Source organism: Malurus melanocephalus, unplaced genomic scaffold, assembly GCF_030028575.1.
Source record: "Malurus melanocephalus ecotype Western Australia unplaced genomic scaffold, MMel_1.1 scaffold_433, whole genome shotgun sequence".
NCBI lineage: Eukaryota > Metazoa > Chordata > Aves > Passeriformes > Maluridae > Malurus > Malurus melanocephalus.
The window spans coordinates 227,354-246,379 of record NW_026623665.1 but is presented as its reverse complement, the minus strand read 5'-3'; the positions used below and the strand labels follow the sequence as shown (position 1 = coordinate 246,379).

The window sequence follows — 19,026 nt, the reverse complement described above, 5'->3', positions numbered from 1 at the left end:
CGCAGAGCACCGCACCGCAGCGCAGCGCGATGGCCGTGGCCGTGGGCAGACCGGCGGTGCGCGGGGCCGGGGGGCGGCGGGGGCAGCGCGGGTGCTGGGGTCTGGGGTCGGATCGCCCGGGCGCGGATCCCCCGAGCGCGGATCCCCCGAGCGCGGCGGCGGGCGCTGCGGGAGCTGCAGGGGCGCAGCGCCGGGGATGCCGTGCCAAGGGTTGTAGGGGTGCGGTGCCCTACGGGGGGCTGCGGGGCGCGATGCCGGAGGGCACGGCGGGCTCGCCGGGGCGCGCCGCCTCTGCTCCTTTCCGGGGCCGGGGGGGCCCGCGCAAAACTTTTTTGGCCCCGTTTTGGGGCCGCGGCTCGTGATTGCGCCGGGGCCGTGGCGGCGGCAGGCAGCTCCTCCCGGAGCCCCGCGCTCCGAACGCGCGGGCACAGGGAGGCAGCGGGGGTGGTCCCGGGCTGTGCCCGCCGCGGATGAGGTGTTGGTGCCTCGCCGCKSGTGTTTCTGCCCCGCCGCTTCCCAWGGATGGGAAAAGCTGAGAGCGGGAAGGGCTGTACCCCGTGCGGGGTCGGCGGCCGGCGGGCGGGACGTGCCCGCAGTGCCCGGGAGGCTGCGGCGGGCAAGGCACGGCAGTCCCGGCATGGAAGTATTCCGAGCGGCACGCGTGTCTTGCGTTTTCCAGCGTGACCGTTTTCCTGGGGATGTGGTGGCCGACAGGGTGCTTACGTTCCTGTTGAGAAAGACAAAAGATTTCCCTCTCACAGGGAGAAAGTGAAAAAAACCCCAACCCCACAAAAACTAAAAGATGCCGAAAAAAAAGCAAGTCTCTCTTGCATCCAGCTTGCAGAAACGTGAATGAAACTCCACCGTGACCGGATTGAATGCACTTTTGTGCATCGTCGACCGGGGGAGGGAGAGACTTGACCGACTTCCCGGTAACTTTTTCAGTGCTCGGGARTAACATAGATGTTGCCCACGAGTGGAGGACTTGAATGTGACTCCTTCTCAAAATAAGAAAATGGTCTGCGTTCAAGATGTGACCAGGATGAGACAAGTTTCTGTTAGTGTTTATTATGTGCTTATGGATCTGTGGGGCTSTATGGTTCCTCTGATGTGGCAAAGCAAATGTATGGAGATGAGGGTTAATGGTGTTACTGGAGGTGGGGAAGTTATGCTACTAAGCAAAATAAGAGCTGATGTTTCTTAACAGAATACATATCAATTATACCAGCTGTTTGTAAAGCTTCTTCTSAAATGTTTCCTTGATCTTAAGGTCTAAAGTGTGCTTGGAAATTGAAGTTTGTCTTTCAGGGTAAGAATATGYATTGAAGTCATGGCTTCAGATGGTTTTTTAGGGCAAGCTGAAGGGTATTGCCAAGYAGAGCCTTTTGCTTTGTGTGGAACAGTAACTTTGCAGCATAAATGGGCTYAGGAACGTGGCTTATTGCAGGATGCGATTGCTGTTTGGTCTTGTGGATGTGTTTAATGCTTTTGTGTGTGTTATTATGTTAAACTGGTGCTGCTGCTCAGCCTCTTGGGTTTTCTTGGTTAATCCAAGTCCATGGGCCATCCCAGAACAACATCCACAGAGGGTTTTGCAGGAGTCAAACTGAATTCCTATCTGTGCACTGAGTCCGGTGCAGTGGGACTGACTGCTGGATAAAGCATCCTTCAGCATGAGAAGCATGTGCGTGTGGGAGAGGGAAGGAGGAGGGTACTCAGCTTCCTCGCTAGCAGCTGGTGGGCAGACCCTCCATCCTCCAGAATCTGCACTTTTTGGACAAGGGAATTGTTTTATCTTGAGGTGATGAGAGAGGAAGGACAGTGGACTGGCATTCAAGAGATGTTGGGGATGTTCTGTCTCATGTACCTCCTTATCTAATCCTCTGTGCTCGCACTTTGCATGCTGCTGTTGTGTTGCTGGGAGGGTGGCAGGGAGTTGGAAGAAATAGTTAATTATATGTTAGAGCAAGGCAAGACTGGGGAACGTTTGCCTTTCCAAGTTCCTTACAAAATATGATTAAGCTGAGCCGTGAGTGGCATGCATCGTTTTGGAGGGAGAATTAAAGGAAGAGGGGAAGGAAAAGGAAAGGAATGAAACCAAAAGCGAGTCAGTTTAAGTTAAAACGATGATAACATTCCTGAGTCACARCCTTTTACATCCTGGCAGGATATGACATTATGTTAATTGTAAAAGTATGCATAAAAAATAACTTCAGCAAACTGCTCTGAAGTGTCTGTGTTTAATTGTAGCGAGCAGGGCGTGTTTTGGTAGGATGGGCAGCTTTCTTTTTAAGGCCCTGATCCCACAGATGTGAARGCACATGTATAATGTGCTGCCTGTAATTTCGTTTGACTTAATGAAGACTGATCTCGGCATGCAAATGTAAAGCATGCATAAGCAAAGTTTTGGCARGATTGGTGCCGGGAACTGCTGTGGGAGCTCTCAGCTGATGAAAGCCATGCCTGTGCTTAAACATGCGCCAGGCTGGGAGGATGCTGTGGTCATCTGGGCTCAGTGTGAGATAAGCCACTTCCAGTCTGGAAACTGTTGAGATGTGTGAGATAGTGGATACTTTTCTTCCTCTTGGGTTAATTCCCAGCATCCTGACCAATATGTGATGGTTTCTTAGAGTGTGGAAGAAGGCTCTGGCCTGCCTACCCTTCTATTTATGTTTATGTGTTTACAGAACCAGAGCTTGGTTGTGTTAAAGGAGTGGGATTCATGTTTACTCATATGTGCACATTGGTGTACACCCTCTCCAAGTCCAATAAAAATGGAGGGAAAATGAAGCTGGAATGCGGATTTTACATGGGAACCATAGAAAACATTATCTGAGAGGTTAAAACAGCACAGTGTATTCTTCAATYTGTTTTAAAAATACTTGATAATGAGAGACTGCTGGTTTCCATGGAGGGGAGGAAGGAGAGGGAGATGGGAAGGGCTGAAGCTGCTGTGCTTTGTCTTTGAGCAAATTTGCTGACACCCACTCGGGTCAGCAAAAGCTGGGGCAGCATCTTTGGAGAGCCACATCCATGGGTGCTGGTGGGTGCTGCAGGGCCACCATGACCACTGGCTGGGGACAGAGATGAGCACCAGGAAAGGGGATGCCCCATATTTCTGCTTTGTGGGGCTGCAGATCTCCTCATGGTGAATGTGGTGATGCTGTGGGTGTAGATGGCACTGCTGGTGCTGCTGAGGTGGTCAGGGCATGGGGTTTGGCTTCCTTGCCTGCTTCTAGCTGCCGAATGAGGCTTTTGGGACTGGCCTGGCTCAGCTGCCTGCACCAAGGAAGTAGCCCTGGGTGGTGCACGCAGGACTGTATTTTAGTTTGTGACCTTTTTGTTTCCWTTATTCACCTCAGTGCCTTGTTTGCAGTAGGAAATTCTTTCAGACAATTCTTGCTGCTCCTGTTGACGTTAACAATGGTGGGAACCTGCCTCCTCCTTGCTTCTATTTCAGCACAGCCTCAGTCGTGAGGCAGGTTGTGTGTCCAGCCCACTACACTCAGCACCTCTAGCTTTTACAGTGACTGAGCTGAGCTGGAGTCAGGATCTGGTAGTGGTACTTGGAAAGGCCTTACTTTGTGTAGATGAGATGAGGGGAAAGCAATTTTAGTGCCTAAGTAAGGTCCCAGAAATAATGATGGGGATTGATTAAGTAAACAGTATGAATGTGAGGAAYAAAATATTTACTCAGAACTGAGGCRTGTTTTACATATCCCCTTCCCACCCCTGCAGCCCCTCARAGAGGGAGAGCTTTCCTGGCTGGATGTCTGCTCCAAAGCCATCTGACTGAGGGTTGTTGCTTCTCTTGTGCCTTTTCTGTGTCTCTTTTTAGAGATGATTCTGAGAGCATGGGCATGAGGCTGCTCAGTGCCTGCTTGGCAGGAGAGATGCCAAGGGGACGGGGTCTTCTGTTGGTTTGGCAATGCTGCAGCCTCATCCAACCTTGCCCTTGGCATGGTTTGGCACTCGGCTTCAGTCCTGTGAGCTACAGGGKCTCTTCCAGGAAAAGAAGCAGCTTCAGCATAGAACAGTTGGATGCAACCAGGTGATGTAAAAATAAACAAAAAAAGCCTCCCARTAGTACTCAAAGCTTTTTTTAGGTACGCTGTGTAGCTGCCTTCGCTTCCAGCTCTGTGAGCAGCTCTCCAGCCTACTGGAGTAAGTGATGCGTAATAATGGTTCAGACAAACACCACGGCACGGGGAGAGTTCAGYRCTGCTRCTGCTGCTGSWGGAGGCTCCAGAGCACAGACACACAACCAACTTCAGGCTCTTGCTCTCTTAGCTAACAGCATTATTAACAAAAATTTACCCCAAATCTTTTTCTTTCTCTGTAGACTGTAAGTGCTTGTTTACATCTACTATGCAATGGGAATAAGAGATGCTCCTTCCTGGCTGGTTCATCCCATCTAGACGCCTTTCCCCATCCTCTGCACCATGGTGTTTGGCTTAAGCACGTGTGGGCCAGGATTTGTGTTGCCAGAACTGTTTTCACTCACAGCTCAGGCACGTGTGATGAATGTGGGTGTGGGCAATGTCCACTTGGCCGTGCATGAGGTGCTGAAGRAAGAGCCACTAGAAGGAAGAACAGCTCCCTATGGTTTTCTTTTAGCAGGACCCAGGCCTTCTGGAAGATTTCTCCCTCTATGGAGTGCTCTGCTCATCCCATGCCAGTGGTTCTCTGCTGGCACGAGCTGTAGTCCAAAGGYCATTACTGCCTTCCCTGATAGTACAGTCGTTTTGCTGAGCTCTGTGATCTATGAGTCTTGAGCTATCTTTGGGACTCCCTACTTAAAAATACAGGCTGTGCCTRTGTTTCTGGCGACATAGTCTTAGGATCTGATTTTGCAATTAGAGCTCTTGAAGTATCTGAAAATAGGAAGAAGCTGCACCTTTTCTTGCAGGCTTAAGATTTTTGTTTTCTGTAGTAGCATTGCACGTAAGGTGCTGTCAAAGAGCAGATTGCCACTGTTTTGGGGAGTTGGTGCTTTCTTCCATCTTAGCTTATAGCTTCTTTAGATCTTTCTAATGTCTAATTGGATTTTCTSTTTCTGGATTTATTTTCAGATGGGATCTAGCTGCTGGAAATATGTTATTGAAGTACTGTAATTGTGGGTTATTTCTTTACCAGAKCTGCTCATGAATACTTGGCACAAGCTGATAGAAAAAGACTTGTTTTAAAAACGCTTTGGTTTTGCCACAGTTGTTGCCTGCTTTGCCAGTGGCTCCTGAGAACAGATTCCTGTGCRCAGCAGTAGTTCTGATATAAATTGTTCTTGGAAATCTGCATGCCTTTCATGTCTTTCATTCAAGAATTATATTAACCTCTCTCCCGTGATGGGTGTGGAAGYGAGGAGCTGTTTTGACTCCCAGGCGGGATCTTTGTAAATGCCTTTACCAGCTAAAGGGCTGTTTGCAGATCTGAGGGTGCTCTGCCAAGTCTGGGTGCTTCACTGGTGGCTTCACTGTGTTCAAGTGAATTATGACATTCTGTGTAAGTAGGAGATGTGACAGAACCTGTTGGCCAGATCAGGGCTGAATGCACCAAGTGTGCAAAGTGCTTTGTGTGAGCATGTGAACTTGGCTTGAATTAAGTTTCTGGCAGTCTGGTGGTGGCAGCTCTGGTTTTATCTGCAGAGAAAGCTAAAGGAGCAACTTGAGTAGAGTGCTTGCTTGGTGACCCCACAGGCTTGTGGCTCCCTCTGCCGCAGGGCAGCATGGAGAATGGTTCACAGGGAAGTACAAGAGTGGGAACTGCAGTAGAGGTGGATTGCAGGGCTGCTTTTAGCCTTCCAGATAGAGCTTTCCACCTGCAACCATAGACACAGCTTTGCGTTTTGAAGCACACAAATCATCTCCTTTCAGCCCCTGTGGAAACCCTTCCCCTCCAATCTGAGTCAGCCTGGAAGTTTTTGGCAGCTTTGAGATGAATGACCAGTATCAGGCTGATACTCCTGGCTTATTAGAAAACTCACAACCTGGGGAGGTGAAGGTACCAGGTTATGACTGACACTGGTTCCTGGGATTTCTCCACAACACCTGGATGTGTCTAGAAAATGTACATTTTGCCAGTAAAGAGGTTGTGTCTAACTGTAGTTAGATTTTCCTATTCTGGCTTCATCTGTGATTAAAGATTTTWCTTTTCTGTTGTCTCCTTTAGTTTTAATTGGTAGAATTACATTTCTTGGATATCTGTAGAAAGAACATAGAAACAGCATGGCTAATATTATTTCAATGGTCTTTGTTGTTGTTTTGCTCCTAGTTTAAAATGTCAAGGCTGGTATTGTCAGAGACCTTTGAATTAAATAATTGGAAGCAGTGCTTAYTTATTCTGAGCTTTTACAGCTAAAAGATTAGGTTGTCATACTGCGAGCAGGTATTGCTCACTGCAAATGCTGGGAGTGATTATGAGGCTTAACGCAGCCATCTGGGACTGAACATATGCACAGTCCTCAAATCTTCATGTCAGGACCCCAAGAGGAGAAGGGATTTTGCAGTATCGTCTGGTGACAAATCACACCACTTCACCACCGTRTCCATTGGCTGCTGCTTTTTCCTCCTGCAAATCTGTTTCATGTCCAGGTTGGCCTATGGCRGGCCTCATTATGCCTTTGCTTTTTTGGCCAGTCAGAGTTCTGAGCTCTGAGATTTTTTTTTGCCTGAGTGTAAGCACAAGGATATGGTCATTGAAGCAGAGGGGAAAAGTTGCTTTTCGAATCCTGTTTCAGCAGTTTATCTAAAGCTTCCCCTAATTCTGGCCAGTTAACTCAACTTGCTGCTATTGTGGAGGGGTTTTTTTAGCAGAAGAAACAATCAATCAGCCATTATGCCTTTGTTAGCTTATAGAATCAGAAGATAAAGATTTTTAATTACATTAGAAAAGGGTTTTGTTGGTTTGTTGTATCTTGTATGTAATTTCCAAGCCAAGAAAAATCCCTAGTGCTTTTAAATTAATGTTTTTCTGCCACAAGCTGTCTTTTATCACAGAAAATGCCAACCTAGTCTCATTCTGTTTCATCTGCCTCATTAATATTAAATACATGGCACTTTAATATGGCAGCCAGAGCAAAGCAGGGAATTTCAGCTAATATCTGACAATGGCAAGCTGAGATTAAATGATATCAGAGTGCTCTCGCTATATATAAAGTAATTGGCATTTTACAGGAGCATTTGACCTAATTTGTGTCWGTTCTTTTCTCCCCCTGCTCCCTTAAATCTTTCCATCTTCAAGTGAGTGCTTGCATGCTCCTGCCTCTCTCCCAGGCCTGGCTCAGYGTTGTGGGCAAGGGAAGGGTTTGGTGATTGCAGCACAACTCTGTGATGTCCAGTGGAGGCAGAAAGTGGCACCAAATCAGAGCTGTTTCATGTCTGGGAGAAYCTGCATGGAGAAATGTGTGCTTGGGCTCTGGGTCAGCTCTTCAGTGATGCCATGGTAAACTCTCCTGATGCTCTGAATTGCAATGAACCTGGCTGAAAGTAAAAAAATAAACAACTTTTCAGAGAAATGCCTCCCCTTCTGGGATGTACATTTGATGGTCAGTGAACAATTGGAGCGATTCACTTTGGTTTCTGATATGTGATTGACTGGTACTGTCAGGGRGCCTTAGGTTGTGTGTTCCAGGTAGCTGAATATTCACCCGACGGGAAAGCACTCCTGCTAGTCAGCATTTGGACTTGAGCAGTTATTAATTATTAGAGCACAGTAATTACAGGAGCCACTTGGGATTAGGGCTTGTGGGGCTGACATGGTGCAATTGTTTCAGCCTCTGATTTAGTGTGTGGTCTTGGGCAAATTCCTTTGTCTTGGTGTACCTTTGTTTCCTCGGTGTGTAAAGCAGGAGATTATTCCCTCCCTTGTTTTGTGAGGTGAGCTGTGATTAGTGAATTAATARCACAGCCACAGTCACCTTTGCAGACCTCGCCCTGTTGCACCAAATCAAGTGAACTCTTGTGGTGCAGAGGCATTACCAGATTAACGCTTTTAATTAAAACTGCCTTCAAGAAAATAACTATTCAAATAGGGTAATGTGCAAGTTGTGTTTTCAAGGAGATGTAATAATAAGGAGGAAGGGTTTAAAGGTGAGTAGTGTGAGTAACTCTGACCTTGTTTCTCTGGGTTTATGTGAATGCAATTGAGGGCAATTTTCACACAGAGCATTCCTAAGAGATACTTAATTTCTGTGGTGTAGGCCAGAACCATTTAAACACAAAGCAAGAGGTGTTTTGTTGCTTAAACAAAACATTATTTGAAATTGTGGGTTGCCATGTGACTCCTGTCTGTTACTGAACACAGCTACGTTTCCTTTAGGTTTGGCCTTGCCAGGAATGGAGTTAACAAAAGCATTTCTTCCAGTGGGATGTGCTTTACACGATTTTGATATAACCTGAAGAAAGCAGTATTTTTTCAGAACCTAACCAAGTAACCTGATGATTTCTTCCAGTGGGTTGAGCCTGAAAGCCAGAAGTATAAATCCAGGCTAGCTGTGATACAGTTTACGTGCTGTCCTGGTTTCAGTTTGAAGGGAACTATAAAATTCACACGGGCTAGAAAATGTTTCTGGCATGAAGTAGGTGGTTGGTCCCTATATAAAATACACAGTAAGGAGTCCCAAGGGAACTGCGTGTGGATGTTGTCAGTATCCACACTGTGGTAAATGTATCTTTTTCTGAGCTGTGTGTGCTGAAACATCTTGGCAGTTGGAAGCTGCTTGGGGCTGGAGCCTCATATTCCTGGTTTGGTGCTGTGCCTTGCTGAGGAGGATTGTGGCTCCCTGTCTGGAGTTCAGTGGTGCTGGATGGAAGAAGGAGGATGGAGATGGCTGGATGTGTGCCATCCTCCTGGGTACTGTGAAARTAGGAAGATTGTGCAAGCCTGCTCTTGAGGTTTATGCTCCAGTTGGCACCCTCAGGGGCTACAGAGTGACCTGAGAAAATGTGAATTAAAACATGAAATGCCTGAGGAAGGGCTGCTCCAGCCTGTGCTGACTCTCCTGGGGTCAGCTTGCGCTGCTGGCCAGGTGCAGGCACAGCTCTTGGGCTGTGCTGGAGTGTGACCTGGGCGCTCTCACACTGCATGTACAGACCCAGCTCCTTCTCATGGGCAACCGTGGGAGGAAGAGCTGGCCATTAGCCTTCCTCTTTGAAGGTTTCCCAATTCCTCAGCAGGTATTTATCTGTCAGACCCCAGCTGCTCTAGGATGTGAGCAACCCAGGCAGGGCTGGGTTCGTGCATCACCTCCTGCTTTGAGCAACGTGGAGGTGGAGRCTGCAATCTTAATAAAGAATATGCAGCAGCAGATCTCTCGCTTTGGTATCTCATTAAATAACTCAAGCCAAGGGCAAAAACGTGCACCGCACATGGGAATTGTGGCCCAGTTTTGGGATAGGCGGGYCTGAGGCACTTGGAGTTACAGAGCATGTCAGAGCAAGGAGCTCCTTCATGTGAACTAATCTCCCTTAGACCTCTGCAGGAAACGCTCTCTTGGAGCAGGCTTCATTTGCCTTCGGCTGTGTTTGTCTTCCCGAATCCTTAGGTTTGGCTCCATAAATTTGTGACAGGATTTACCTGCTCTGTCAGGTCTTCACAGCCCGGCTGCTGCAGGAGCTGGGTCCGGTGCAGCGGAGCCTGCTCATCTGTCACAGTCATTCTCGTTCCACTCGTGCTCAGCTGTGGTGTGGAGYGTGCTGGCACAGAGACAGGCTGAACAGCCCAGTGCTTTGCTTGTGGAGGATAACCCGGTGTGCCCTACTGCCTGTCACAGTGCTTCCAGGGAAAAAGAGGAGCTGAGGGGGAAGAGGGGATGAAAAATCCAAGTACTACAAGCATATAACACTGCAGTGTAAAGTAACCACTGGACGTGCAACCTAATGGCAAATCTTGTTGCTTATTATTGTTACTCAGAGAAACAGCCTTGCAAAATGTTCCAATCCAAAAGTTGTCCTTGAGCTATGGACTTCAACCAATGTGTATCATGTGTACTCATAAGGTTGCAAGACTTTGAATTGTGTTTAGCCTGACTGGAGAAATCCAAGCAGCTGGATTATCCAGGAGTGTAGTATTCCAGAGAATTCAGTCCAAAAGCACCGTATGGGAGAATAACATTGGAAGTATAGGTTTCATTTTATGCTGCTCTGCTACTAGCAGTGGCATGGGTTGCTACAGCACGAGTCTTGACAGGAGGGCAGAGATTAAAATTAAATCTGAATCMAAGTGCTTCTGCTTTCCCTTCAAAGTGCAAACATGACTGAGGTGGACAGTCGAAGCAGAATGTGGTGGCCAACATTAATCACCCTGTGGGGGTGGATACTGGCTCCAAGTTTAACCTTGTAGCAGGACTCCTCCAACAGCTAATGGATTTGCAGCAGCCTGTGTATGGAATAATTTATGAATTTGGAAGAGCATGATTCCAGAGAATGTGGGTGAATGCCAGTGGTTTGCAAATCTCTGCCAACGGTCTTGTGAGTGGCGGGCTGCTGTGGGAGAAATAACATTGGATTAAGTCAGGGTAATGTTTGGAAGTGTCCCACTTAGTTTCTAAAGCCTGGCCCTTGTGCAGAGCTGCACTGGGCTCCAGGCAGGGCACTCCGAGGTAGCAGAAATGCATTAAATATGCATCTGCTGCATGCACCAAACAAGAAGTGGGGAGCAACACAGGGAGATGTTTTTGCTGCAGGCTTTTCCCAAGCAGCCTTAGCAGCATTTTTACCATTTGGGAGGACAGTTTCCTTGTTGCAAGTAATTGGACTGTTTGGGCACATGCCAGATCACTTGATCTTGCAGCTCCAAGGCAGCTCAGTCCCTTCCAGATCTGTCCCCTGGCTCAGGACTGGTGTCGGGTGCCTTTTCTGCAGCCGAAGGAATGGACGCCTTTCCAGAGCCGGATGGGAACCCAGCAGCGCTCCCAGCCTCTTTCCAGCTTTTTGGGTTCCTGCTTTTAATTAAACTGTCGCGACACTGCAGACAGARGATGACTGAGATACCAGAAGCCAAAGGTCTGGCTCACAAAGGTGTTTGGGAGCTTTGGAATGCGGATGGGAAGCCTTTGACAGCGCACAGGGCAGGATCGGTGCCTGCCTCCCGCTAATTGTGGTTTATTTGCTCTCTGCTCATCCATCCGCTCTGTGGCAGGGCTGAAAAAATCTCTGAAGTCTGGTTTTAATAACAAAGTTTATCCTCAGAGCACAGGGGAATCTTAGATGATAGTTACCCCTTTGCAAGCCCTCACAAGTGTCTCACTCTGCAGAAGTTGATGTGTACCACTTACCTGTGAGGATCTKTGTGGATTTGAGATAATTACAGAGGGCTCCAAGGAGATTTGCTGTACTTCATCTGTGTTACCTGACATTTCTTTGCATTTTATGCCTCAAGGTTTGGTCACAGGATAGAGCAGTGCTTGTCTCTGAGCAGCTGTCTGCCTGCTGGATAACTTGTTCTCCTCATGGAGCTTATCCCCTTGCCAGCCATGAAAACATCCTCCCTTACACTTCCCGGCCAAGTGTTACTTCTGATAAATGACTGCTTGCTGCCTCTCTTGTTACAAATGCCCATTGTTCCAGTGGACAGGTTGAAATGCAACGTAATCCTCAAATGTTCTGGAGATTTGACACATACCACCAGCTCACTGAACGTGCTGCTCTGCCAGAAATGTGTTGGAGAACTTGGGGAGAAGTAGCTGCTATGGGAAGTCTGATTCTCAAACTGATGCAGGGGGAACCAAAGACAATGGTGATAGTAGGTTTTGGATCAAGTCCTTGGAATTATTTGTAAGTTCAAAGATAATTTTATTGTTACAGGATGCATTTAATTATAATCTGGAATGTAGCCACTAATGTATAGGTTTGTGTATAGAAAGACTGTTAGTACTTTCTTTTAGGGATTGTTGTTTTCTACATGTAGAAAAAAAAAAACTTAGCAACAGCCAAAAGGAAAATATTTTTCTCTTGGTTTTTTCCTTGTGCTGTGCATTTATACACTGTTCCCATTGTTGGTTGTTTTGTTTTGGACTGTCCATCTCCCTTTTTCTRGAGCAGAAAGGAAATTTGTTCACCAACAAAAGCTAAGCTTATGGAAAGACACCAATTGGCTGAAGGTTGAAGGGCTGGAAGCATCTGAATCTACTGACATGAGGGGAAGTGTGGGAGTGGGACTTGGGGGTGTCACTGGAACCTCCAAAGCCCCTGCTGTGAGGAAGGAGAAAAAGGGTGACTACAGGCTTGTGCTTTAGTCACTGACATTGATGAAGGGGGGCATGGGGAGGTTTTTTCATATGTGGTGATTTATGCCAGTTTTGCATCTGACTTTATTTGCATTATTAGGATTACACTAATAAATCTGCTCTAAACCTGCTTGAAATCCCTGATGCTGTGACATTGCCAGCGCTGTGCACGCTGCCTCTTGCCAGGATCCAGCCCTGGGGTGGAAGCTGTGCTCACACAGCTCAGGAGCCTGCTGCATCCACTCAGCTGTGGCCTCATTGCTTTTACACTAAAATCCCACTTGCACCAATGACGATTTGAATTTTCTTCCCCAGGAAGAAACAGAGGTGTCCCTGCAAAAGAACCTTTTGGACAAGTGTGATGTTTGATGTCATTGCCTGTGATGGAGTATYCCAAGGTCTCCTGCAGAAAGCCCCTCTATTGTAGGGTGATGGTACTCCCTGAGCCACCCTGGGAGGCCACCGTGGGCTTTGGATTTTCTTGGTGGTTTGGTGTGTTTGCAGGGGGGGCTGAGGATGTGTTTTGGAAAGGATGGAGATGTTCAGCTGCTGGAGGGAGTTTGGCTGTGCTGCATCAGAGACCTTGGTGGCTTGTGCTGTGGGTTCTGTCACGTCCTTCACTCCATGTTACTTTGTCACCAGCAGCTGSAACACAAGGAAAATGTTACCTCTTTTTGGGGGTGGGGAGATAGACAATAAACTCTGGAACGTGGGCGTGGGGCAGCATGGGACTCTTGATGCTTCTGGGAGTTGGTTTACATCTCTGGAATGAAAGGTTTATCTCTGCTACAACTCAAAAACTGGAGCTGYAAAGCTAATCCTTAGATTCCTTGTGAGTAGAGAGTTAATCCTTTCTTCTGGTGCTGTAAATGTTTATTTAGCTACGCATTTATGGAGTTGAGACCGTTTGGAGTGTATGTTGGGCAACTGCCGGTGTCATGTGCAGGGATTCTTTATGACTTGGAGCATCACCAGGATTGTACTGGCCATCAACGCCTTTGTGGTCCTGCCCCCTAGCAAGTGATGGATATGGAGAGTACTGTGGGAACATTCCTGTCTGTGGGCTGCATGTGAGAAATATGTTTTGTCTTGCACTGTCTCTCSACTCCAGAAATGTGAAGTCTCAGTAGCAGTTATCAGTGCAGCAAAACACAAGGAGGATAAAAAACCTGATGGAGGGTGGCCTTGTAGTCCCATCTCATCCTAACAATCCCACTGTTATGGCTGTGCTGCAGACTTAGATCAGATGTCGTTTCCTCCAGAGGAACTCTGACCAGTGAAGTTTTTTGAAAAGACAAAACATAGACTTTCAAGGCAACCACAAAAATTTGGAATTAGTGAGGTGGAGGGAAGGAAGTAGTTCAGTTGAAATATAGAAYTGCTCCTGTTTATAAAAAATTTAGTATTGTCTTTCCCTGAAAAACAAGGACTTCTGAAGGCAAGTGGGGAACATTATTGCTTTGAGCCATTTGAGAACTCAGAATCTATGGACTAATATTTCCAAAACTGTCAGCCAAACAATYGAGTAAACCTTCACCTTCTCCTCTGTGTGCAGATTGAGTCCCACTTAATTCCACTTTCATTCTTGCTGAAGATGAAAAACTGTGCTAAGGCAAACAGTATTTGGAATTTTCAATATTCATTGATTGCTGACCTTTTCTTATTCATGTTGAAGGACTTCTGTGGCACCCTGGAAGAGCTGTGTGCCATAAGGGACTCGGTGTGTTCTGTTTTCCTCTTCGAAGCACGTGAGGGCTGTGACTCAACACTCAGCATATTAGACCATGCCACTCACTCATTCAAAGCTGTTTTTTTTTCTTTGTTGTTGTTTTCTGGTTACTTGGTTAGAACCACACTCAAATGTACCCATTGCTGGTGAGAGTAATAACACTGGATTTGGCTCAACCCAAATGTTTTCTCAGGCCTTTTACTTAATAACCTTATGTGTGTGTGCACTCTGCATCTGAATTTAAGAAGAGCTGGTTTGAGCCAGCTCTTTCAATCCAGTTGGTACAGGATTGGCACCTCTTTGGTAATGTTGGACCAATAAAGTTTTCCTGGGGAACTCCTGTGTGTATTTAGCACTTGTTTGGATTCTGAAAGCCCTGGTGGGGATTTTTCAAGGAGCTGGATGATGATTGCTTTAAAGTCAGGAAATATTTGTACTCTCTGCTGTGATACCTAGGTATGGGATAAGCCATGTGTGTATGCACATCAGTGTTACCTCAGGATTTRGATGTGAAGGCAGCTCCTGTGACAAATCTGAGCTCTTTAGTCCYGATTGCAGAGAAGTGGTAAATAAATGATCTGAAGCCATGTGCCTTGATAGGCACAKCTCTGCGTGCCCTACTTGGGAATTGGGTCTGTGCAGGCTCTGGCAGTGTGTCCGTGTGCCAGGCAGCCCTGGTGTCCCCCACCTGCCYCTGTGCAAGCCAGTGGGCACAGTATTAACATGGCTCCTGCTTGGAAGTCCAGGATAATTAATCATCCAGAGCACGATCTGGGGCACCTTTCAGTCCTGGAGCTTGTTGAATAGGAGCTGACAAAACGTGYCCTTCATGTGCAGCTGCAGCTTTTCAGGAAGGAACACATGGGGTTAAGGAATTGCAAGGCAGCCCTGCTGGGCTGTGCCTTCGCCACCTCAAGCAAAGCTGCTGCTTTTTGTGTCCCAACGGCCCCTAACTTGAGCCAGGTATTGGAACAGTGCTGCCTTGTTACAGCTTTGTAAGCAAGCGCTTTGGGGCTGCTTTTCTTTCTCAAAATCGCTCTTTTGCTCTGGTTGTGTTCACAACCCTAACTGGACTGGAGCTGGTGGAAGCCTGGGGACAGTTGSAGGAAAACTTGGCAATGGGATGGGATGCTCTGTTGCCAGGTTTGTCTTGATCCTACCTTTTTGTGCCCGGGGCAGTGTCCCAGAGAGCTCCCTGGTCTCTCTGTGAGTGTCACTGGAATCTTGCCGAGTTCATGGATCRCCCTTCCCTCTGTGTCAGCTCCCATGTTGGGCTGTGCCTCCAGCTTTTAGCAAAGCATAAATCCAATGACTTAACGGCCCCTGGTGCAGCTGTTTCAAGGCTATTTTAAGTGCATGACAATGAAATACAGAAGGAAATGGCTGTTGGGTTTTTCCTCTCTGCTGCCTTGCTGGATMCTATTGGTATCTGGTGATATGGGACTGTGTAGTCAGAAGGGCTGGAAAARGGCAAAAGAACTGAAAGAGAGAAAAGTAAGAGAGAAATGCCATATAGCAACATGCTTCCTGCTGTCTCCCAGCTGGCTTCTGTCCTTTGATTGGAGTTGTTTTTAACTCTTAAGGTGACACATTCTCAAATCTAACGAAGCCTGGACCTTCTCCAGTCCTGGCTGGTGTCAGCTGGCCTGGAGTCCCAGCCTGACTTAGGTGTGTGTCACTGCAGCRTTTCATTCAGGGCTGATGTGAAGGAACCTCCAGCTCTCCTCTCTGCCTGGCTGAGGGGACRGCTGGGGATGCTGAAAGGGGTAGGTTTGCCTTTCCCTGCGTGTGGTACTGCAGAACACAAAGGACAGGGGAATTGCAATAAACCGGTTGTGTCTTCTGAAGCAGGAGGAGTGGAACAGGGTGGCGTGGGGAGCTGGCACCGAGCAGCAACTCCCACTTTATTCCATCAGCCTCACACAGGCGGTCAGAGAGGCARTTGCACGTCGTCCTCCTGTCAGGAGAGAGATTGGCCAGAGAAGCAAAGAGCATCTGGTTTTCATTGGGCTCTGCCTTTGGATGGTCTTCATTCTTGTTTGTCACATTATGGCTTTTTTTCTTCCCCCTTCCTTCCTCTCTCCTTTTTTCTTTTTTTTTTCCCTCCAGTGAGTTTACAAGCCTTGCTGGAATGCACATATGGTCCTTATCATCCCCTAAGTCCAGCTTTTTTTTTTTTTTCTTTTGCTGGTTAGCAGTTTGTGACATCAGGGGCTGTTAGAAGCATTAGTCACTTTTACTCCAAATAGAAAGGTCCGTGGTTTTTGGAAATCTATGGAGGAAAATGTCTTTTATGTCAGTTCTTGGCATACATGGAACTGTGACTGCTCTGAGCCTGTGCTGACCTTTAGCCAAACATTTTGCCTGAAGACAAATGCTCGTTCCCACTCTCTGCAGCCACTCCTGAATTGTCAGATTTTGCTGACTTCTCTCTTTCCAGAAGAATGCAACTGTATCCTTTTTCTTCCATGCTCCTGCCGAGTTCCTGCAGCTTGCCAATGTAAGCAGTTCCCCTCTCTTCCCCGCCGGTGTGCCTCGGCGGTTTGATGGACTGAGGGAAGCGTGTCCTTGCCATGGGGCAGGGGATGATGCTCACAGTTGCAAGCCCTGGAAATCAGGATATTGGGTGCTACATGTGCAGGAAGTGGGCCTKGTGCTTCCCTGCCCAGGTGGYATYTGTGCTGGGGGTGCTGGATCTGGGSACATTGGCTTTTCCTCTGGCAGGGTCAGTGTGTGTGGGTGCACCKGAGCAGGGCCAGCTTCTGATGCCTGCCTGTGCCTGTGGAAGCGTGTCCAGCATCACCCAAGTCTCTGGGGGCATCTCCTCGGGGGAGCTCCTTGCTTGGTCTCCCTGGCAGCCTCCTTTGGGTGGTGATTCCCCAGATCATGAGATTTTTATCTGTAGAGCAGTGTTTTCCACAAGGGAGGGCAGCACGAGTCCCATGCTTGCCCTTCCCCATCTGCTGCTGCCCGGTGCTTTGCTGGTCAACTTGCTTCCAGCCTYCCTCCCTCAAAATAAATAAATTTTCAGCTGTCCTGGTTCTTGTGGATTAAAAGGAAAATCCAGCATATTCAGGGAGAGCTGTTTTGTATTCCGTGTGACCTCCCTTTTTAATGAGCAAGGGAGCCAACTGTGGCCTAACTGTGCTGACAGTAGCCCCTGGTACTGGGAGTAGAGACCTGGCTTCTTGCTGTTGTTGTAGACATGGCTGGAGGGCTGGGGCAGGGACTGGTGAGATCTGTGTGTCCCTAAGCAGCTGCAGCTGGTGCCAGCTTTTATCCAGCAAGATCAAGATGGTTTCCTGCAGTCCATCCCTCGGGGACAATAGCTGCAGCAGTGAGTCACTGGTGGGTTGGTGGCAGGGAGAGAGGCACAAATCCTCATGGCTTGAKTGACACATTAATGTACAGAATGAGAACATGCCTTCCACAGGGGTCTGCTCTCCCTGTTGAGAGAAAAGGGGAAAAAAAAAGGAAGGGGGAAGAAAAACAATGAAGGACCTCCCAGACTTGAGTAGTTTGTGCAGACATCTGCCCMAGCCTGCAGCCAGCCAGCAGCAGCRTGGAGACAGGAACTCCCCCCTCCTCTGCTGCTGGTGACACTGATGGTTATCTAACCCTAAAACAACAGCCAAGAAGCCCCTCCTCTCTTTATGAACTGATTAACTGATTGATTGCTAGGAGCCCTTATCTTCTGGCATCCCTGCCTGCCAGGGAGAGGARGGGAGCTGTTCTTGCTTTCCATGTTCTCCCTGTACTGTTGTAAGCTCATCTGTCCAGCATTTAATGGTTTGACCATCCCTTAAGCTTGTGTRAGGAAGGGGAGCAGAATCATGGGTGCTGTTTCAAGGAACAGGGAGCTTGGCTCTGGCACAAACACTGGCAATACTTGGTGCCTTGCTGGCAGGGACACCACTCTGGGGTTCAACCCTGGGAGAGGGATAGATCTGTCTCTTTGCTTCTGTGCTTGCTGCTCTTGCTTGAGCTGCTTTTTTATCTGAGCAGACTAAACTATCCCTGAGGTGCCTGGCTTTGGATGCAGCATCTAAGATGATTTGACCTAGTAATGGGTCAAAAATGTTGCTGGTCTGAGCTGATGACAACAATAAAAGCTTTTAGGATTTCTTGAAGTTGCCTCCTAAGTTGTGTGGCCTCAAATAACTGAACGCTTGCCTCATATTTGGGGTTGAGCTCAATATTTTGCATACCAGCCTTTTTCCCCCTCTTGAATTTGAGGCTAGTTTTTGTTTTCTTTAACTCTTGGGAGGCCGTGTGAAGCTGACCCCCAGCYGCCAGCAGCAGTGGGCTGGGAGGGGCCCAAGGGGAGTGTTTYGCCAGCAGCCTTAAAGGAAAAGGGGCTCAGCCAGGAGCTTGCTTGGATTGGGGAATAGCCACCATCATGCTTGAATCCTGAGCAAGGAGAACAGACTGGAGACTGGGACAATACAGGTGTCCTTGTGGACCTCTCTGCTTGGCCTTTTGGGATGGGAGTGGGGCTTTTTCCCTGCCCAGGAGAGGAGCAAYTTTGCTTTATCTCCAGTCAGCTGACAGATGCTTTTGGAAGCATAAGGACACAACTCTGCTTTGTGCTGCTTCTGGAGGAGTGACACAGGACCCACCTTTTATGTCCAGCTCCCCATCCACACACAGATGTACTTTTCCTGACTCCAGTGAGGAGAATAACTTTCTCTTTATTCCTGCTGGCTYTGCCAAGCCCTTGTGGCTTGGGAGGAATGAGCTGACTCTCCTTGCACGTGCCTCATCAGCTGAATTGTTTTATATAGCTTCACTGATTCCCATCCAGGCAAAGCCACTGTTTGCCACAGAGCATCCATGACAGCAGTGCTTGACCTATGAATCCATTGTCACCAGGAGGTGTGTGAAAAAAGAGGTCTAAAAGAGATGGTTTCTGAGACTGCAAACCCTTTCTTGTCTTTTGCAAGGCGTTTTCCCCCTCTTTAAATGAAGAGTACTGGGACRTGGGTTCCTGACAATCAGTCTCTGTATAGTGATGGTAGGTAGGAGATGCTGTGTCTCTGGGGGCCTGTCTCTGCTTAACTTACCCCTTCCCTTCCCT

At 47.9% G+C, this 19,026-nt stretch overlaps 1 protein-coding gene across 2 annotated transcripts in view; it reads left to right on the top strand.

Moving 5' to 3' along the window:
* The first annotated feature begins 6 nt into the window (after positions 1–6).
* SEPTIN11 (septin 11) overlaps positions 7–19,026 on the top strand; it is a 39,486-nt gene continuing 20,466 nt past the window's right edge. For both annotated transcript variants that reach the window (XM_057380016.1, XM_057380015.1), the window contains exon 1: positions 7–56. In XM_057380016.1, coding sequence (XP_057235999.1) covers positions 30–56 — 27 coding nt within the window. In that variant the 5' untranslated portion in view covers positions 7–29. The remainder of the gene's footprint in view (positions 57–19,026) is intronic.